This window comes from Amblyomma americanum, chromosome 2 (genome assembly GCF_052857255.1).
Source record: "Amblyomma americanum isolate KBUSLIRL-KWMA chromosome 2, ASM5285725v1, whole genome shotgun sequence".
In the NCBI taxonomy this organism is placed as follows: Eukaryota; Metazoa; Arthropoda; class Arachnida; order Ixodida; family Ixodidae; genus Amblyomma; species Amblyomma americanum.
This window is the reverse complement of record NC_135498.1, coordinates 9,526,722-9,546,658: the sequence shown is the minus strand read 5'-3', so window position 1 is coordinate 9,546,658 and position 19,937 is coordinate 9,526,722. Positions and strand designations below refer to the sequence as shown.

Below are 19,937 nucleotides of genomic sequence, written 5' to 3'. Positions count from 1 at the left end.
CATGCTCTTTATTTGCATGCATGTTAGGCAGGAAGACATGGAAGCCAATACACAGAGGGCTCTCCTGTTGAAAGTCATTGGGGTTCCCCAAGGGTAGAGATTAAGAACGCCTGTCATGCAGACTGAATTTGAAAACACACAGGAAGCCTCTGACAGTCAAAATTTAGAAAGCAAACGTCTGTTTGTTGCATGCACAATTGCCATTCATCAGTTTGCACTCTCTTTGAACACAAACCACTTGGGCACTATAAAATTGTTTTTATCTTGGCTATAATTGTAACTGTAACTGCAAAACTTAGAAATGAGCATAAATCTGCAAAAGGAACAAAACACGGGTATAGCTGCAGAAAACTGCATGCAAGGTGACAACTACCATAGTCCTGCTCATCTCTCTTGCATCTTATGAGAAGTTAGTTTTGTGGTAGACTGATTTCTGTGGTAAATGCCTTGAGATGAGTGTTTTTGAAATTTCCCTAAAATCTTTTTGTAGATATTTGTGTACTGCTTATAAATGATTTTCTGCGTATGCACTGAACTTTCATATTACATAAGCAGTACGCGTTAAGCAGTACATGTGAATTGTTTTTTTGTGTAGTATATCACTTTGATGTTTGTTTCGTTTTCACCTTCTTCACACTTTACAGGCTTGCTTCCAAGGTTCACCCAAGCTCCCCTCTCGTACATGAAGTTGCCAACCATTGTGAATGCCTACATGGGCTTTGATGTCCAGATAACATTCAAACCTGAAAAGGATAACGGTAAAGATTTTTTTTCTACCTTTAGCTTGTTTTAATGTGTGGTGTGGTGATATGATTCCTGCTCAGATTTCTAACAACCTGTCTTCGCATTGTGCTGGTGTTAATGTGTGAACAGTTACAAATATTTAATACCCTCTCTACAAAAGTGGCAGTCCTATATGGGTTGCTATGCCATTCTGGCTGGTCATTCTGATTGGGCTTTTTGGGTAGAGGTACTGTGGCCCTTAACATTGGTGCCTGTATCATCTCTAAAAGAGGAAATGGTTTTGAGCCTGAGTTAGAAAATAGGGCTGTTGCTACAGTTCTGTACAAGCTACAAAGGTGCATTTTAAAGAAAGCTCCACTTTTGTAAAAGCTCCAAAAATATGTGCACAACTACATGTTTTACGGTTCTGGGTTTTGTGGCTCTTTTTGTTACATTAAAACGTGAGCCAAGCCTGTGATTCCGAGGCATGTTCTTAGCAGCATTATCACCCCCTAATCTGTCAATTCTGTCTATGAAGGAAGAGCCACATTATGCACAGAATCTGTGCCAATTGTAAAGAAAGAGTCCTGCACTTACTCAGGATGTATATTAAGCTAAGAGCTAGTTCACCAGCAGTAGTGTTACCAATTCAAGCACATAGCCGCCGTGGTGGCTCAGTGGTTATGACGCTCGGCTGCTGACCCGAAAGACGCGGGTTCGATCCCGGCCGCGGCGGTCGAATTTCGGTGGAGGTGAAATTCTAGAGGCCCGTGTGCTGTGCAATGTCAGTGCACGTTAAAGAACCCCAGGCGGTCGAAAGTTCTGGAGCCCTTCACTACGGCGTCCCTCATAGCCTGAGTTGCTTTGGGACGTTAAACCCCCATAAATCATAAACCAATTCAAGCATAAAAAAACAGTCTGGTAAGCTGTACGTCTGAACTGCTCAGTTATTCACATTCAGATACGCTGCTTATGCTTATGGTAAGCAAAATTTGCTAGTCTCGAACTCCTCATGAAATAATCCTGGCGATGGCATTTGTGTGAAGTATCTTTCCATCTGTACAACCTTCACAAAATGCACAGCACCAGGCTATCGTGCATCAGCCGGTCACTTGAATAACGCTGTGCTTTGCCATCAATCTTGTTTCTTCTGCAGGGCTACTTCTGTATAATGGCCAACAAGAGGATGGCGGTGGAGACTTCATATCTGTAGGTCTGACCAACGGCTATGTGGAATTCCGCTTTGAGCTTGGCTCGGGGGTGGGCTACCTGAGAAGCCACACACCGGTGGAGCTAGACACCTGGCACACTGTTCAGATCAGCAGAGAGAAGAAAGACGGTGGGTTTCCCTTCAGTTGCGTGGTGCTCATGATGTGGCTAGGTGACTTCATGCACATGAGTGCGCTGTTGTTAGAGCTAAACGCAACCAAGCAGAGCACCTACAGCAGAGATTTTTTTACCGGTTATAAAAGGGAAAAGGACATGGGGATGAAACAAGGGGAGTGGTTGTATAAATGAATAGAGTTGGCTGATTGAATGAAAACTAGGAATGACCAATGGTGCAGTTCTGTGTCGAAGCATCATAGGATGCAGAACTGTCTGGCAAAAAACCTGCTATGGCCAGGTGCCAGATCGGAACTGTAGTCTCATTCCTTGAGACTGGCATGAGCATTAAATAAATTTTTCATTTGTAAATGTCTCTTGTTGGGGCATGAATACACCCCAAAGCCTTCTCAATCGTAGAACAGTATTTAAAAGCTACCTAATTTTTCTGGCTCTTTGACTAGGCACTCAGTGGCATTCTCATTCACTGTCCTTCTGTGGAAGTTCCACAAAAGAATGCACAATTAGCTTCATAAAGTTCAACTAGTTGTGTAGGAAATAGCATAACCAGAGAATTGAGTGCCTAAGGTCTAGGTATCGATGACGCTAGAAAAGAAATTAGAACAGGTTTCTTCAGTGTTTCGTTGTTCAACAATTTATGGTTTACGATTCCTGGTTATCAAACATTTTTGAGCTGACACATTTGAATTTGTGTTTTGATGTCTTTTGCAGCCAAACTTAAAGTTGACGATCAGTCAGAAGTTACCGGAACATCTCAGGGACGAATGATGGGACTGGATTTGACTCAACCTCTGTTTGTGGGGAGCGTGCCAAGCTTTGACAGAATCTCGCGTGACAATGGCTACGACGTTGGTTTCGTGGGTAAGTGACCTGTGTCTGGCATATTTGGTGAATTTATATTTTGTTTGGAGCTCATGCCTAATTTTGAGCATACCTAAAATTCATCTGGGCACTTTAAATGGGTACCAAGGCAGCATCCACAGATACAGTGTTTATGTACGTTGATTGCACTGTTTCTCAACACTGGTTCATTAATATGGTATTATCATACAGCAGTAGTTTTTATAGGCACTTCTTGTCTTCATTTATGGTGCCTTCAATATAACACAAAACTCGGCGCATTGAGAGGCACATGCAACGCTGCTGGCAGAATATGTGGGTTCCCAATGTTCCAACTGATGCTGTTGCTAAAGTGTGCACTTATCATGACGGTCTGAATACAGGGCTGTCAGTGTGATCAGCTAGACTTGTGGAAAAAACGTTAGAGATCGTTGCAGTAACCCGCATTAGAGTAATGCGAAAGCATTGACATCTCTTCGGCACTTGTCTCCTCTCTTCAACTTAGCTCCACGCTTTAGCTCCGTCCACACTTCCGGTTTTTCAAATTTGGCACTATGCTGTAGCTCCGCCTATTTAATAATAATAATAATAATTGGTTTTTGGGGAAAGGAAATGGTGCAGTATCTGTTTCATATATCGTTGGACACCTAAACCGGGCTGTAAGGGAAGGGATAAAGGAGGAAGTGAAAGAAGAAAGGAAGAATAGGTGCCGTAGTGGAGGGCTCCGGAATAATTTCGACCACCTGGGGATCTTTAACGTGCACTGACATTGCACAGCACACGGGCGCCTTAGCGTTTTTCCTCCATAAAAACGCAGCCGCCGCGATCGGGTTCGATCCCGGGAACTCCGGATCAGTAGTCGAGCGCCCTAACCACTGAGCCACCGCGGCGGGGACCGCCTATTTCCGGCGTTTTCAAATTTCGCGTAACTTTTGCTCTGGCCTCACCCACTTTTTGGACATTTTTGTCTCTAATTAATTAACTACTCATCTGATTTTAAAAATTATTTTTGCGATACCAACCGCACTTCGTCCTCTATCGATCACAACAATCGTTTGGCGCTATCTCTTATGAGTTCCTCTCAACTGGTGCAGACATGTTTTGCGGACACGATTCCTGTCTACATAGCCTAGCAATGCTTTCGCATTAATAATTGGTTCTAGTTTACTATTTGCCCATAACTAGTTTACTATGTGCCCCTCACTAGTTTACTGTTTGCCCCTCACAAATGTGCTACCTTGTCGCAAGCGGTGTTGATGCCTGTGTAGTCGAGACACCCTAAGGCACAGTCATTATGTCTATTTACATCTTGTTCAGTGCTTCCCATGTCTGTAACGTGTCTATAATGCAGACTCAACATACTCATTTGACTGCCGAAGTCATGGTTTGTTTAGATAGTGAGGTCTCAGCAACACAAGTTCTGCATGGTTGAAGGAGTACTGAGAACAACTTTGTTGAATTGTTTTCTCAGTAAAAATTTATTCTCTGGTTCTTTCTATAGCTATGTTGACGTTTCTAAAACAATAAAAAATGCATTTATTGGTGAGAAAATTGCATTTAAAAATCTTCCCGCCATTCGATTCAAACTCTTGACGTCCTTACTGAAAAGGATCGCTTGCAACGATTACAAAGTGAATGGTGCTGAAATGTAGCCTCCGGGATCCCAAACAAAATATAGTTGTTGACATACACACCTATACCTTTTTTTTTTTGCTAGCTTGTGAAAGCTTCATATTCACTGAGTGTGGCCTCTTTGTATCTAGAATGTGGTATACTCTGTTGATACAGGACAGCGTCTATCTTTCTTCAGTGTCACTTTGAATTCAGAGTAATGCTAGTAATGCTACCATAGTAAGGCTGCTGTAGCTTGTGGTTTGTTGGCGAACACGGTTGATAAGCTGAGGATGCACTACCTTCCTAAATGTTTAAATAGGAGCTTGAATCATGAGAATAGGTGCCAGATAGCTGTTTTCTACTACATCATTTTGCAGGACATAAAGGGTATTGGAACTTTTCAGTTCATTTTGTTTTTGCAAATTTGCAATGCCAGCTTGCGCATGTGGTGGCTTTAGTATTGTTACTCAAATGAATATCGATCTCTTTGTTCCTGTAACCAGTAACCTTTGCATATTTATCTTCGTTCTTTTCTTTTGTTGGTTTTCTTTTCTGTTGATACAAGTTGTAACACGCACGTCATTCATGATTTACTGAAAAAGCCAGCAGTTACTGACAGAGAGGAAAGCTTAGGGAGATGTTTTTTTATTCGTGGTGTTGATGAGTGGGAAATCAGGAGTGTAACCAGTTTTTTTTTACATAGAAGGTAACTGATTACAAAGTAGAAGGAAAAACAACCTCATGTCGTTAGTGGAGTCTAAATCCATGACACCTACATGTTGTGTGCAGTGCTGTACCAACAGAGCTATGATGGCAGCTGTCTACTTTTGAGAGGTTTTTGAGGGTAAACTTTTGGGAGTAGAAGATCTGATAGCTGCCACTGTGGTTCAGCTGGTAGAGCACTGCGCACGATATGCATGAGGACGTCATGGTTTCAGATCCCACTGGCAGCATGTGGTTGTTTTTCCTTCTACTTTGTAATTACCTAATTTTCCAGTCATCAACACCACGAATCAAAAAAAGAAACATCTCCCTAAGCTTTCCTCTGTGTCAGTGATTGTTGGTAATTTATTCAAACGTGTGTCTTAAAGAGCCCCTGAAATTTCCTATTCTTGTCTGCTAAATGATTTATTGGGTAATATTTCCAAGAAAGCAGACTACTTGATTAACTGTGTCAGAATGTAACTGAGTTTTCTTGAAGAAATGCTTTATTTCGGGGGATCATTTAAAGTTTTTCCTTCCTCTCATGTCTTGACGCTGTTGTCATCTGTCTGCATAATGTGAGAGAGTGGCTTCTGTAATGTTGCTGCATTTATGAGTTTGGGTTGTGTGCTGTGATGAATTTTCTTTTAGTAATGAAGAGTTTAGCTTTGTAAAAGTGAAAACTGAATGCCTCCATTGAAAAACTCATTTACTTGAAGGCGTCGCCTGAATGTGATACATACAGTAAAACCTCGTTAATTTGAACTCTGTTTATTCGAAATCCCGCGTAATTCGAAGGTTTTCGGCGGTCCCAACAGTTTGTATGCAAATTCTGCCGGATAATTTAAACAGCCAGCGCGCCCTCATCCGGATAATACGTCAATTTAAGCCATGGCCTCCGTGATTTTTTCATAATGCCATTCTCTGAGGCCAGTATAGTTGCCGGAGTGGAAGCCAGGCGGCACTTTAAATCAACTTCCTGTTTCCGGTGCTTTGTTGTGCCTCAGTGATCTGCACCGGTTTTGGGGGCTAGCTTTAGTTGACAAAGCAACAAGCAGGTGCCACTAGGTCAAAATTTTTCTGGTTCCGTTTCCGTTTTTGTTGTTTGTCTCGCTTGTGGCAGGCACTGCTCGTTGTTCTTTATTGTTCGGTGCCGCGACCAGGCGAGTACTGTGCTCTGCTAGTTCTTGACCACGTGCGCGGTGTTGGTGTTAAGAAAATGCCGAAGTACAGAACTCTGACTCTCTGCCAGAAAGTGTGCCTAATTGAGGAGGCTGAAAAATGGACGAGCTCCAAAACGCAGTTGGCGGAAAAGCACAAGGTGCCTTTATCGACCCTTTCGACTATATTGAAAAATAAGACGAAGATCCTCGAAGCCTACGGGAAGACGCATTCGACGAAGCGGACAAGGATTCGTTTTCCTACGTATCCGGACGTTGAAGACGCCTTGATAAAGTGGCTTCAGCATGCAAATGCAGCACACCTGCCTGTGAACGGCACGCTGCTGCGCGAAAAGGCCGATGAGCTTGCACTGCGGCTGGGCCATGAAGCATTTAAGTGCAGCAACGGCTGGTTGTCCAGATTTAAAGACCGCAATAACCTCAAATTCGTGACAGTGTGCGGCGAAAGCGGGAGCGTCGACCCAAATGTTGTCGAGAATTGGAAAAGGCATACATTGGCTCCGCTGCTTCAGCAGTACGCGGAGGACGATGTTTACAACATGGACGAGGCCGCATTGTTTTACAAAATGCTGCCTACGAAGACGTTTGCCCCAAAGGATGCGGTAGTCACGGGAAAAAAACAACCCAAGGACAGAATAACCATTCTGTTTGGTGCGAATATGTCCGGCAGTCACAAACTGCCGCTGCTGATCATAGGAAAAGTGGAGAAGCCTCGGTGCTTCAAGAACGCACGACTTCCTCCTAAAGATGACGTGCTGTACAGAAGCAACAAAAAGGCTTGGATGACGGCAGCGCTGTTCGAGGAGTACGTGAGGCACCTTGACCGTAAGTTTGCTGCCGCGGGACGAAAAGTTGTTTTTGTTGTTGACAACTGCCCAGCCCACGCCGACATCCAGAACTTGACAGCAGTTAGGCTTGTCTTCCTGCCGCCGAATGTTACAGCTCTGTCGCAGCCTATGGACCAAGGCGTTATTCTGCAAGCGAGGAAGATTTATCGCTGCCATTTACTTAAAAGGATCTTGTTGTGGTACGACAACGGTAAGCAATATTCCGTGGACCTACTGGGTGCCATTTGCCTAATCGTGTACGCCTGGAAGCAGGTGGAGGGAGATATAATCAGGCGTTGCTTTATGCACGCCGGTTTTTCCAAGCAACAAGATGTCAGTCCCGAGGATGCATCTGATGCCAGCTGCACACTGGATGATGAAGGAGAGTTATTGTGTGCGCGCATGACCGACTTCGACAAAGAAAGCGGCGACGGGAGCAACGGATTGACCTTTGCGGACTATTTGAGCGCCGAACTTGATGCCCAAACGTCGTATGCCGACTTGGAAGGAGAAATATGTGACAACGGGCCTTCCAGCGAAGTTGAAGGCGATGTTGAGCCCGCCCGAGCACCAGCTTTAGCTGCAGTCGTCGAGTCGCTGAACGTTGTGCGCAGTTTTGTGGAATGTAGCGGCGGTAACAGCGAATTGCTGCGCACTGTAAGCAGACTGGAGGACGCAGCCTACGGTGCGGCTAACTACCGCGCCAAGCAGTCGCGCATCGATGACTACTTCAAGTGACCGTTTTTCAGGAGAAATAAAGGCGCAGTATTGATACAGCCACGTTTTGTACGTTTAATTCTCGTTTTTCGTCCATTTTTGATAATTCGAAAACCCGGTTAATTCGTTGATTTTTCGCGGTCCGACGGACTTCGAATTAACGAGGTTCCACTGTACTTGTGTGTCGGTACTGGGGCCGTATTCTGTCACAATCCATTTCCTTTCCATTCCATTTGGTCCCCTGCCATTAGTCTCTGCTCCCATTGCCTTAGAGCTTTGTAGTAGATGCACACTAGATCGTGACAGAAACATGCCCATGATGCCACCTGCTTGCATAAAACGAGTCTTGAGTGCATGTCGCACTGGTCGACCTGCGTCAAAGACCACGAGTGACGGAGGAAAACAAATCTGAAAAACCCGACGACCTTTACTGCTGCTATTTTAGTCTTGGCAAAGACACTGAGCATCGTTTGTGCGACAGATTGGCGGCAGCGCGGTCTGTGTCACTCATCTGGATTAGATGCAGTGGCACGATGCTGGCTAGCTGTGGCGCTGCGACCAGACCGGCTGTGTCTATGATTAGCAGTTTGCTTTTCTACCTGCTGTTGCTTTTGTCACACTGACAATGCAGCCGAATGAAATGGAAAATGAAATGGATTGTTGCAAAATACGGCTCCATGTATACTCCTTTGCACCTTTCTTTTTTTGGCTGCTTTTGTGAACTTTTTTTGTGACTGCATTTTGTTTTTCTTTTCTTTTTTTCAATGCTAACAGGCTGTGTTAGTGAAATCAAATTTGGCAGCCATACCTTGGATTTGGTAAAGGACTCTGAGCAAGTGGGCACTACCCCATGCGAGACGTGCTCTTTGAACCCATGCCTACATGACGGTGTTTGCCAAGAGGCGCCTTCAGAAGGTGGTTATCGATGCATCTGCCCACCGGGTTTTTCGGGTCGAGACTGTGAGAAGGTGGGTGAGGCCTGCTACCCAGGACTTTGTGGTGAAGGCCGCTGCGTCAACCGACCAGGTGGAGGGCTGGATTGCTACTGCCCCTTCGGCCGAACTGGTCTTCGCTGCGAAAAGGGCGAGATATTTTTATTTATTTATTTATTTATTTATTTATTTATTTATTTATTTCAGAATACTGCAGGCCACTGTTTGGCCCAAGCAGGATTTTTTGCTCTGTTTTCACAGCTTTGAAATTGAACAGAATAGATGCTTGATATCGGATGATGGAATGCCTTGGCACAGCAGTACTATTGCTAATAAGTTCCAGAACTAGCAGCACTACATTGAGAACTCCGCTTAAGGGCAGAATTTGAGTTTACTGCTAGACTTAATTTGTCTAATCATGAACACGTGTTGTGGCTTGTACAGAGGTGACCATTGTGGAGCCTGCATTTGCTGACGATGCTTTCGCGGCCTATCCAATGCCCAAGAGCGCCCATAGCAACCTAAAGGTGAACATGAAGATCAAGCCCAAGAGCCTGGACGACTGCCTGCTTGTTTACTGCGCCCAGTACCCAGAAAGGAAAGGAGATTTCACCTCCATTGGAATTCGCAATGGAAGTTTAGAATTCCGCTTTGACTCGGGCTCAGGTACGCAGTCCTGCTGTTTGCCACCATTGTTGATTTTGTGTATGGTGCAAAACCCGCAATGTGTTTGGAGCATTATTTCCTTGCATGTGTGCATGCATGCACACATTTCTTTAGCCTTTGTGCAAAAGAAGTCAACAAGATTACAGCATGTTATTCGTGTTCTCACAGCCTAGCACATTAGTTCTGAAACACGGATTGGAGTGTGGTTCTTGGAATTTTGTACTGCTCGTGAGGTAGACTTGACTGCTGCCGAGGGTGGCAATTAGTTGTGTAGGTTGCTGCAGAGTAGAAGACGGCGGGATTAAATGCTAAATAGATAAGATACCTCTGTGGCATAGCTTCTCAGAACGATAAAATAAATGAACAAAATGCAGTGGCAAGAGCTTCACATACTTACCAGCGAGGGGGGCCTAATGGGGCTGCATTATCAGGAAATATCCTCCTTGTCAGCATCTGAAGACAACAGTTGGCTAATTAGGACGTAGGCCGCCACCCCTCACATCTGCTTGGTGCTGCCAGTGACTGTTGCTATGAAAGACATGACATCCTCTGCTGCTGTCATAAGCCTCCATAAGTTTACCTTTTGAAACCAGCACCAGTGAAGGCAGCAAGGATGCACGCCATACTTCTGACTAAAACTCTCGCATCGAATGAGTAATGGAGCCGCTTTGTGTCTTATCTGGCTTAAATATCAGTTTTTTTTTTGTTCTATTTCAACACTTTACTATGTTCACCTGGCAGCCCCCCATTTCGCATTTTCCCTTGTCAATCTTTTCTCTTCGTGCTGTTCTTCCAACCACACCAACCTTCTTAACTGTCACTGATTGGTTGATGCTGGGTATAGCTTGGTTGTGGTACAACCGTTATGTGCACGGGACCTTGCAGGACCTGCGATCATCAGACATCCTGAAAAGCTTCGTCCAAATGAATGGATCACGCTGTCTGCATCAAGAAATGCTCAGAATGGAGAGCTGATGCTAAACGATGGACACAGAGCTACAGGGCGTTCACCTGGACCCTCCCAGGGGGTGAACCTCAACACCCCCATGTATATCGGTGGTGTGGACAAGAGCAAAATCAGGGTGCACCCGGAGGCTGGCGTATCGCATGGCTTTGAGGGATGTGTCGCACATGTAAGTGTACATACTGCTTATTACAAATGAGCAACATGTCTTTTTAGGTCAAGCTTAGTTAATGTTTTAAGCAGTCACCTTTTTTTTTCCTAGCGTTACATTGTGTGCACGTGCAATAGAACCTCTGTAATAAGTAGTTGCTTAAAGTGTAGCTTCATTTCAAACATAACTGCACTAAAGAATTGGCTTGGTCATCACTGGATGTAACATCCTTCTTGCACACTTCAGCTATGGTAATGTATTGAAAAGCGGGCAATTACTGCAGTACATGATAGAGCCTGTGGGCTCTTCCTTAAATGCTTCCGCGCACGGGGTCAGTACATAGCCTAAGAGTGGGCTTCCTTATATGTCCCGGGGGCGTGCAAAGAGAGAGACCCACTGCGTGGTTCGAGCACCGAGCTGAAAGGGGTCCGGTCTGCTCTTGCCGCGCTCGTGCGCTCTCCATCCAGGAGAACTAGCACGTTCGCAGTACACGTATTTATTGTACAGACAACACAAACACAAGCACTGTATGGTACTCCAACTACTGCGCAACTGGCGTCCACTGCCACCCGACAGCGGGCCGCAGCAGATGCGCGCGCAGACCGGTGCGGCGGGAAAACTCTGGTGCGAGCCGCGGCTGCCTCAGGTCAGCGGCGGCTGTTACTCGGCGGGCTTCGCCGGGCGCTCGCAGGTTCCACAAGGGCGGTGCGCGAGGCTCTCAGCGTGGGATGTTAGGGCCCTGTGCGACAAGGCACGCGAATGAACGTCGGCAAAGGCTTCGGGGGCAGCCAATAACGGTCGTTCATGTACCTTGCCGCGTGTGTCCGGCCCGTGTTCCGCCCTCGTTGCCCACCTGTCTCCAACTCCCCCCAGCCCCCGCGACCGGCACCGGAGCAAGCACAGCTTTTCGCCTACGTCACGTCCCCGCGGCCCAATCAGAGGAGAAGGTAGCACGACACCACAAAGCGCAGCCGGGGTCCCCGCGCGGCCGGAGGGCCCAGCGGGGGTAAGGCGGCATCCCGAGCCGTACCAGGCCTTCGTTAGCGGACGGGGTTTCGCAGGAGTCGAAAAGGAACAGCACGGGCTGCCCTGGAGACAGCGCGAGTCCCCACAAGCCATAACTAGTTCCCGCTTAAAAACAAACTTTTGCTGCCTTTGCATGGTGGAGTCTAGGCAGGGTGTAACCATAATGGCAATGCCAATTGCTGGTACCATAATGGAAATATGATCCCCTCCATAATTTCAGAGGTTTGCAGATTGAGGCTTTCCTTTTCCTGAAATCTTGTAAATCCTTGGCATACCTGAAGGCAGAACATGTGCAGCCATTCTCCCAATTATTGACGTGAACATAAACCTTGCATGACCCAGCACAGATGATCATGCATCACATTCACTTGTGTAGCATTCTTGTTTTATTTCGGTAGAGGCTTTTGAGGACACAAGGCTTAGTAACAACACATTTCTGTTGTAGCTTGATAAAGTGAGGCCACCACTGTCTGGGAGCAATTCTAAAGTGTGGCATTGGCAGAGGAGGATAACTAATTTTGCCTTTTTGAGTAAAATAGCACTGATACCTACTGTCTTGTGTAAAAAAAGAAATTGAGGTTTAACACCGAGGGCCGTCGTAGTGGAGGGCTCCAGATTTAGACCACTTGGGGCTCTTTAATGGGCGCTAAAATCGCACAGCACATGGGTTCATCTTCCGTTTGGCCTTCAAGAAGGCCACAGCTAGGACTGAACCCAGATCTTCTGGCTATTAGCTAAGCATCCTAACCAAAGAGCCATTATTTATAGTGCAACAGTGCAACAGCACGAGACCAAAGGAAGAGAAGGGGTGGTACACAGCGCTACAAATCATGTCTGACCAATGTGCCCACCAGTTCATGTTGGAAGAGCCATTGCGGTCGTTGTAATGTCCTTTGCCTTTTGTATTTATTCATTTATACCAGTTTTATTTTAAACTTGGTAAGTGGGTGCAATATTTCTTGCAACTTGACCTCTTTTATTAGCACCACAATACCGCATGTAAAAATCTTTTTTTTTTTACTCTTGTCGATATCGGTACATGTGGTACCCTATGCAGTATATGCTGTGTGTATCACTTCTTTCATTACAATAATTTTAACAGCTTCTAGAACTGTTACAGTAAATACCAGTTTAATTGGAATACATGGTGATGCACAATCAATAAAAAACGGATGTTAGCTGCAACACTTGAATGAATATTTATAGCACAGCATATGTGTCCATTCAAAAAGCACTAATGCAGGCGTGCTGAAGGAAACCTAACAGTGGTTCCCATGCACTCCTCAAACAGTTCTGCAATGTGAAGCCATTTAATATGCTGGTCCAGCACTTGTTGCTTATGAAACGCATGTGCTGGAACACTAGTAATGTATTTGCTCAGATAATCAATGCACTTGCATAATGAATGCACCCCTACTTTGGCTGCCAAAAAGTGCAATATTTTTTTTCCTTGCTAATTATAAACGCACCCCTTTCTTTTGGCACGCAGTCTGCTGATGATATCGAGTGCTAGCAGTAACCCTTTCTGGAACTCTGAAAGAGCTATGCAGTATGCTAGCTGTCGGATGTCGACCTATATATCCCACCCAGTGAGATGAAGGGCTTATAAGAACGTTTCGTGCGGAATCCAAGAGCCAATAGAAACCGCATCTGGTCACGAGGGGTTCTCAATTTGATCTGCCATATTAAGGATTGTAGAAACTCAACTGCTGTGGCTGGGCTTCGGGCTGGAATGCCAGTTTTAACTCGTTTCTTTTTGGACAGTATTATGGGCCTGTACATGAATTATAAATGCAGGCTTATGGTATAAGTCATTAGCCATGTTCTCCAGAACAGAAACCATGCTGAAGAGTATGTTTTATTTAGAAGGTGACTCATACCAGGTGAAGTAGCGTACTTCACCTGCTTACCAGCCTACTTTTTATCCCATTTTTACCACTTCATATGTTTTTCTGAATATTTTAACTGTGCATAATGAATGCACCCCGGAGATTTTGAGAGATTTTTTGGGAAAAAAAGAGTGCATTCATTGTGTGAGTAAATAAGGTAGGCGCATTTGGCTGGCATGCCAGCACTTTTGGGCTCTGTATGACTTGCTGTGCACAAGCTTTGGCAACTACTCTATTCAGAGCAAGATGGTGCTGCCCTCATACACTGTGGGAAAGAAGAAAGGGTTACACCCTTCAAAAATTGCATGCCACTGTGGTTTTAGTGCATCATTTCCTTCTCTTTTCAAAGCCAGGGTGATGAATGTTGACTTGAGTGATGAGACACTTCACATATCAGTGCACATGACCATATGGCAGCAACATTGACTAGTCATAGTATTGAGTCTTGTCTCATTTTCTGTTCATTTGCTTTTCTGCCTTTCATCTAGTTTATTTTTTTTTCAAAACAGCAACGTCATGGTATGATAGGAATAGAGGGCAACATATGAACACAGGTGCAATGAAAAACGATGTATGCAGTTTGCTGATGAGCGCTTGGCATGAGGCATTTTGAATGCCGAGTGGCAAAATCTTCTCTTTCATTTCTGGCGCACCTTGTGATGGTGTCACGTACCAATGTTCCCCGGAGCGTCTCTCGGCTGCACCTCATGCATTGCAAGTCATACCGAGCGCATTAGTAGAAGGAAAAGTAACTTATAGCTAGCTTCATTTTTAATAACGAAGTTGCTGTCATGTTTGGATGCTGCTTCAAGAATCAGGAATATGGCAGATTTGGAGACATGTTAGCACACTGAAATATACTGTAGCCAGTTGTCTTGAATAGCAGTAGCTGGCATAAAAGAACAATAAAGTGACTCAGAAACTTGGCACTTGAGTCACATGACAATATTTTGGTTCATAAATATCATCAGTGTGTTTTGCAGTACACTACTCATGTGTACAATATGCTCTTGCTGTGGGCCTGTCTGACATTAATGACAAAAATCATCATCATGATCATTATCATTATTATTATTGTTAATAATTCTTTAACATTTCACATGTTACAGATTGAAGTGAATGATGTCAATGTGGACTTGGTTGGTGCGGTGGTAGATGCAGCAAATGTGGATGACTGTGGTGGGAGGGCACCTTGCGAAAAGAATCCTTGCCAGAACCATGGCATTTGCAGAGAACGAGGCCCCAAAGCAGATGATTTTGAATGCATTTGCAAGGCTGGTTACAGCGGTAAGTAAAGTGCTCACAAACCCTTCATCATTTGTCTTTGCTGAAAGAGTACCTTATAGGGAACCAGGGATGAGAAACCTGGTAGCACTTCAAGAAAAGCTGGTCTATTGCAGAACTAATGATGCGGCTTAAATGTGAGTTTGAGATCAAAGGTGTCTGGAAATGATGTTGGCAAGGCCAGTTTCTCGGAATTTGATATGCAGATACGTGAGCAGACCTTGTGGGAACAGGATAGAAAAAAAAGAAAGAGCTCTTGGTACCTTATTGCTCTTCGTGGTAATTGCATTGTATATACTTTTATGCTACTTTGATTGAGCATCTGTAAGGCTTTCCTTTGGTGTACAACGTACTCACATGGGTAAAAATATATGTGGCTACATACATCAAAGCCATTACTGTCTTGCATTTCTTCCTCACCCTTATATATTGCTGAACAAATTTGGCTAGGTGTAGTGCAATTGAAATTTGGTTTTGGGGGAAAAAAAATGACACAGTATCTGTCTTGCATCTCTCAGCGGACACCTGAATGGCACTGTAAGGGAAGGGATAAAGGAGGGACTGAGAGAAGAAAGGAAGAAAGAGGTGATTTGTGAAGGTTTCCAAAATAATTGCCACCACCTGGGGATCTTTAAAATGCACTGGTGCACTGACATCGCACAGCACATGGTGCCTCCGCAGTCGGGTTCGAACCCGCGTACTCTGGCTCAGCAGACGAGTGCCCTAACCACTGAGCCACAACGTCGGGTTTTGTGATAAAACAATAATTCAAAATACACACAAAGTTCAGTTCAGTATACTGACGAAAACTCATTACTGAGACCTCCAACTTTCTGCGGAAGAAAAATTTTAAATTTCGCGAATTGAGACTAAAGAATCTGCAGATTTCCTGGGAGACGTCAGATAATGCTTCAAAACGCACCTCGGTTTATATTGCCACGACCAAAGGAGAGACGTGCAGATAATCGTAGGGGAGAACCCAAGAATGAGGTCGATCATTTTAATCCCAGAGCCAGGTCTAGCCTGAGTGCGCCTCTCTAGCCAACCGCTGCTTTGTCGTCGGTTCGACTAGGCGTGGAGGCCACGTGGTGCTAGGCACGTGGCAATATTCTGAAACAAGATACAAATATAGTGCCGTTTTTCTTTCTTTTTTTTTCTGAGCTTTCGAAGGTAGCTAAAACAACCTTTGCCACCAGGCTTTGAATGCTGCCAGGAAAAGCCAGCATTTTTAATGAACTTGGGGCAAAGTGCACAGCATTCATGTGCAAAGGAGAAGGTGGCTACGGATATGGAAAGAAACTTGTCTGGGTCATTGATAAAGAGAAGGCACTGAAAGAGTCAAGTGGAGTAGAGAAAGCTATAAAGGGCAAACGGACTCAAGACTGGGCAGCTCAAAACACTTGAGTAGTGGTGGCATGGCAGTGATGGTGGCTGCTGCTGTGTGGGAGGCTGCGTGCAATAAAATAGTGGAGACGTTGGTTCACTCCATTGTTGCGCGCGTCTGAAGTATTTCCTCATAAATAATGTCAATGTATTTCACTGCTTTTGTATTCTAGTGTGCCGTCTGCATTTTTCCAGAGGACACTCAGCCTATGGTTGGCATGAATAGTTTGAGATTGTGTTATGACTATAATAATATTTATATTAAAATTCTCAGGAGTTCTTAAACTTCTATATCTTATATATCCATATAAACAACTTAAGATAATCATACTGCCATTTCTACTGATGTCCATAACAGCGATAACATAAAAAATGAGAATGTGATAACACACAATGCCGCGAAAAATGCTTAAATCTGCGATTTTTCGTGGAATCATGGGAAACTAGGGGGTCTTACATATTACATGAAGTTAGTATTTAGTTTTTGTTTCATGAGTTCATTTTGCCAGTGTTTTGGTACTGTTTCAGCCTCTCATATCACCACAAAATGGTCAGGAATGTGTATTTTATTTGTAAATTGCGATGCTTCAAAGAGGTGCCAGCACATATTCAGCATGTATTTATCCATTAAGACATTTATTTATACAAACTTTTGCAGTGACAGTTTCTCAGTGTCTCCTTCTGAGGGACAGATATTGCAGCTTGAACTAGATATGACCACTGCCTACCAGTTGCTTGCTTGCAGTGGCAATAGCACCTGCAGCTTATCTTTTTGTAGCTTAAAATTGGACATACAGGTTTTGAAAATGTCAAAGGCATTTTACACAGCCCTGCCCATGGCTTTGTATGCTCCTGCAAAGGTACTGGAAGTTTATCTACTCAGTGCTGCTTGACTGTCAGTAGTTTTGCATTGTTAAGTGGTGCAGCAGAATGCCATGTTGAAATTTAACTTGTTGTTCTGTTTCACCCCGTCACCTTACAGGCACGACTTGTGAGACACAGGATGACTTCTGCTTGCAGATCAATCCCTGCCGCAACAATGCAGAGTGCGTTGGATTAGCCAACTCTTACAGGTGCAACTGTCCCAAAGGCTTCAAAGGCCCCAACTGTGAATCAGGTAAGCATGCCATGTTGGTTTTTAAGACAGATGCTTTATATGCATTGCAGCTCCATATCAGTGTGCACTTATGTTCCAATTAACAATTAAAAGAGAGTTAACTTTTGTGTATTTCAATTCAAAAACCGTAGCTACATAGACAGCAAAACTAGTGAAGTTCTTTTATTCACTTGCATGGCTTGTGCTAAAGAAATCATGGAAGCTGAATTTAGCTGGAAACTGAATGTAAGCAGTTCACTTCCATAAGCATAGTGTTAGCTTTCAAGAGACTTTGCCAGCAAGCAGGAAGTGCCATCAACACTATCATGTAGCCCTGTTAGGTTGTCCGAAATTGTTTGTAGTGTCCTTCTGGCGTGAGGCCACAGTGCAAAGTTTCAGCCACATCTTGCGTTGCTCTATCACCAACCATGAGATCACAAACTGCACGAGTGCACAGCCAATTACCATTGCAAGTCTTCACATAATGCTCCAACTAGCCAGTAGTTTCTTTTGCAAATAATCAGCTGTTAGAGTTGGCCCTTGTGCAATGGTTTTGTGTTTCTTGTACTTTGCTGTAGGTGGAGCAAGATGCATTCTAGAAGAGCTAGAAAGCTTTTTTTAACTGATGCAACATATTGTGCACCATGTCAAAATTTGCAAACACAAAGGCCGGTGTCTCAAAACTTAATTTTGTATTTTGCATATCCTCGTCAGACACGAGCAAAAGTTCGGTCAGTCAGCGTTAATCCAAATACATATTTCAAGCCTCGGTGGTCTATTGAATGTACACACAAACGTTTGTAGTCCCAGGTTCAACAGTTCTTCTCTTATGAGTTTTCTCCATGTTCGATGCTAAAGGCTTCTGGGCCTATACATAAACGTTCAAAACATTTTATGTCATATATTTAGTTAAGTACATGTTTCATAGAATGTGTATTTAAATTAAAATTACAAGAAGTCTTCTGGAAAAGCATGAGAGGCTTGGGAGCTGTTTGGCTGCTGGGAGCAGAAATTTGGTTTAGACAAATCAACTCACTTGGGAGGCTGCTCAGAGTGCCCGTATTGTTACACAGAGGTCTTGAAAAGTTGATTACATCAGAGTCCAGTGAGTACTTTCCAAGTTCCAATGACACTTAGTCTACAGAGTCATGCATTTTTTAAGAATTCCATAAAAGAGAAATGTGCAATATAATTAGGGTTTGGACTTTTCAGCTTTTATTTTTTTAAAATTCGGTGGACTTTTGTCGTTTTTTATTTCGGAACACAAAATTTGGTTTTTTTTCGGCGAATATTATTCTCGATTAATAAAAAAACTGACTTTTTTCAGTTGCTTAATGTAGTAGTTCTGTGTGGTCAAAAGTCACTTAAAAACTATCTCATGTTTTAGTGATCATGAACAATTTATTTACCGGTAATTAACGTGCAAGTGGTAATAGTTGGAACTGTGCCTGACGAAGAAATTGCTATTGTCATTAAAAGAGTAACTCGAGTTAAATGAGGCAGCCGGCAGATAAAAACTGAAGTGGAAGTTTGCTTCAAAGAACTTGGTTGACATGTTATCGCTTGGTTGTCGCGCTTGGTTGTGCACGAGAGCAGGGTATTATGTGGTCTGCGTGTTGATGGCAGTGATGGAATTGCCGTTCAATCCCATATTTTTTGTGAGGCCCATGGGTGGTTTCAAGTCAGTGGCCTACATGCAGTTGATAAACCTACTTACTGATTAAAAACTCTAAGCAGGTGATGATAGGGAAGAAACAGTGCTTAGCAAGAAGGCGGTGGAGAGGTGAGATTCTGCAGAGGTGTGTTTCTGCAGAGGTGTGATTCTGCAAAGGAATACTTAAAATCGCACAACTGTGCTCCTTAACCAAGAATACCACTGTTGCATCATGCCCCTGGCTTCCAGTTGGTTTCAAATTTGACTTAGTGTAACTCGCATTCAACAACGAGCTAGCTATGCCTTGCATGGAGAGAATAGTTTAAAACCGAATTTCGAAAACTGAATTTGGCATACTTTTATCTTTTTTTTTTAAGTTTAAACCGTGAAGTCCAACCCCTAATTATAATGTATGTGGGGCCAGATGTGGATATAATAGCTTGTCATCAAGCAATGTTGTATAAAACTTCCCAACGACAGTGTTTCTTTACTTTGCATCTTGTGCTTCATGTTGTTATTGTCATCCTTGCTGACCAAAATCAGTTTATTAAGACCTTGAATTAGCATTATTACATTAATTCTGAATAAGAAAATGCCACTATTCTACAGAACTAATTTGCCTTACTGGGAAAGCATTCAGTATGTGTTTCAGCTTTCCATCAGTAAGCACAGGCTTCAGTAAGTACAAGTTTTAGTGTGCTAGCACTTATAGAGGCCATTGTTTGTTCGAAGCCTGCTTTGTGGCAGGCTGCCCAGGTGTGTGCATGCATGCGCGCAGTTCAGTTAATGATTGGACACGAGGGGTTGCTCTGGAATAGCAACCTGGGTAGCACAAGCTCCACCGGTGGCAGCAACTGCCATCACAGGGCAGTGGAGAATCGCTTAGCCGCTGCACCACTGCACCAGGAGTGGTGTGAGGACTCCCAGGGATGTATGTACGTAAA

At 43.9% G+C, this 19,937-nt stretch overlaps 1 protein-coding gene across 50 annotated transcripts in view; it reads left to right on the top strand.

Annotated features, from left to right (window-relative positions):
* LOC144120523 (basement membrane-specific heparan sulfate proteoglycan core protein-like) overlaps nucleotides 1-19,937 on the top strand; it is a 329,407-nt gene that overhangs the window by 302,892 nt on the left and 6,578 nt on the right. For all 50 annotated transcript variants that reach the window (XM_077653043.1, XM_077653042.1, XM_077653040.1 and 47 more), the window contains 8 exons: nucleotides 645-758; nucleotides 1,880-2,062; nucleotides 2,779-2,928; nucleotides 8,723-9,031; nucleotides 9,325-9,546; nucleotides 10,432-10,679; nucleotides 14,686-14,863; nucleotides 17,226-17,360. In XM_077653043.1, the coding sequence (XP_077509169.1) occupies nucleotides 645-758; nucleotides 1,880-2,062; nucleotides 2,779-2,928; nucleotides 8,723-9,031; nucleotides 9,325-9,546; nucleotides 10,432-10,679; nucleotides 14,686-14,863; nucleotides 17,226-17,360 (1,539 nt within the window). The remainder of the gene's footprint in view (nucleotides 1-644; nucleotides 759-1,879; nucleotides 2,063-2,778; nucleotides 2,929-8,722; nucleotides 9,032-9,324; nucleotides 9,547-10,431; nucleotides 10,680-14,685; nucleotides 14,864-17,225; nucleotides 17,361-19,937) is intronic.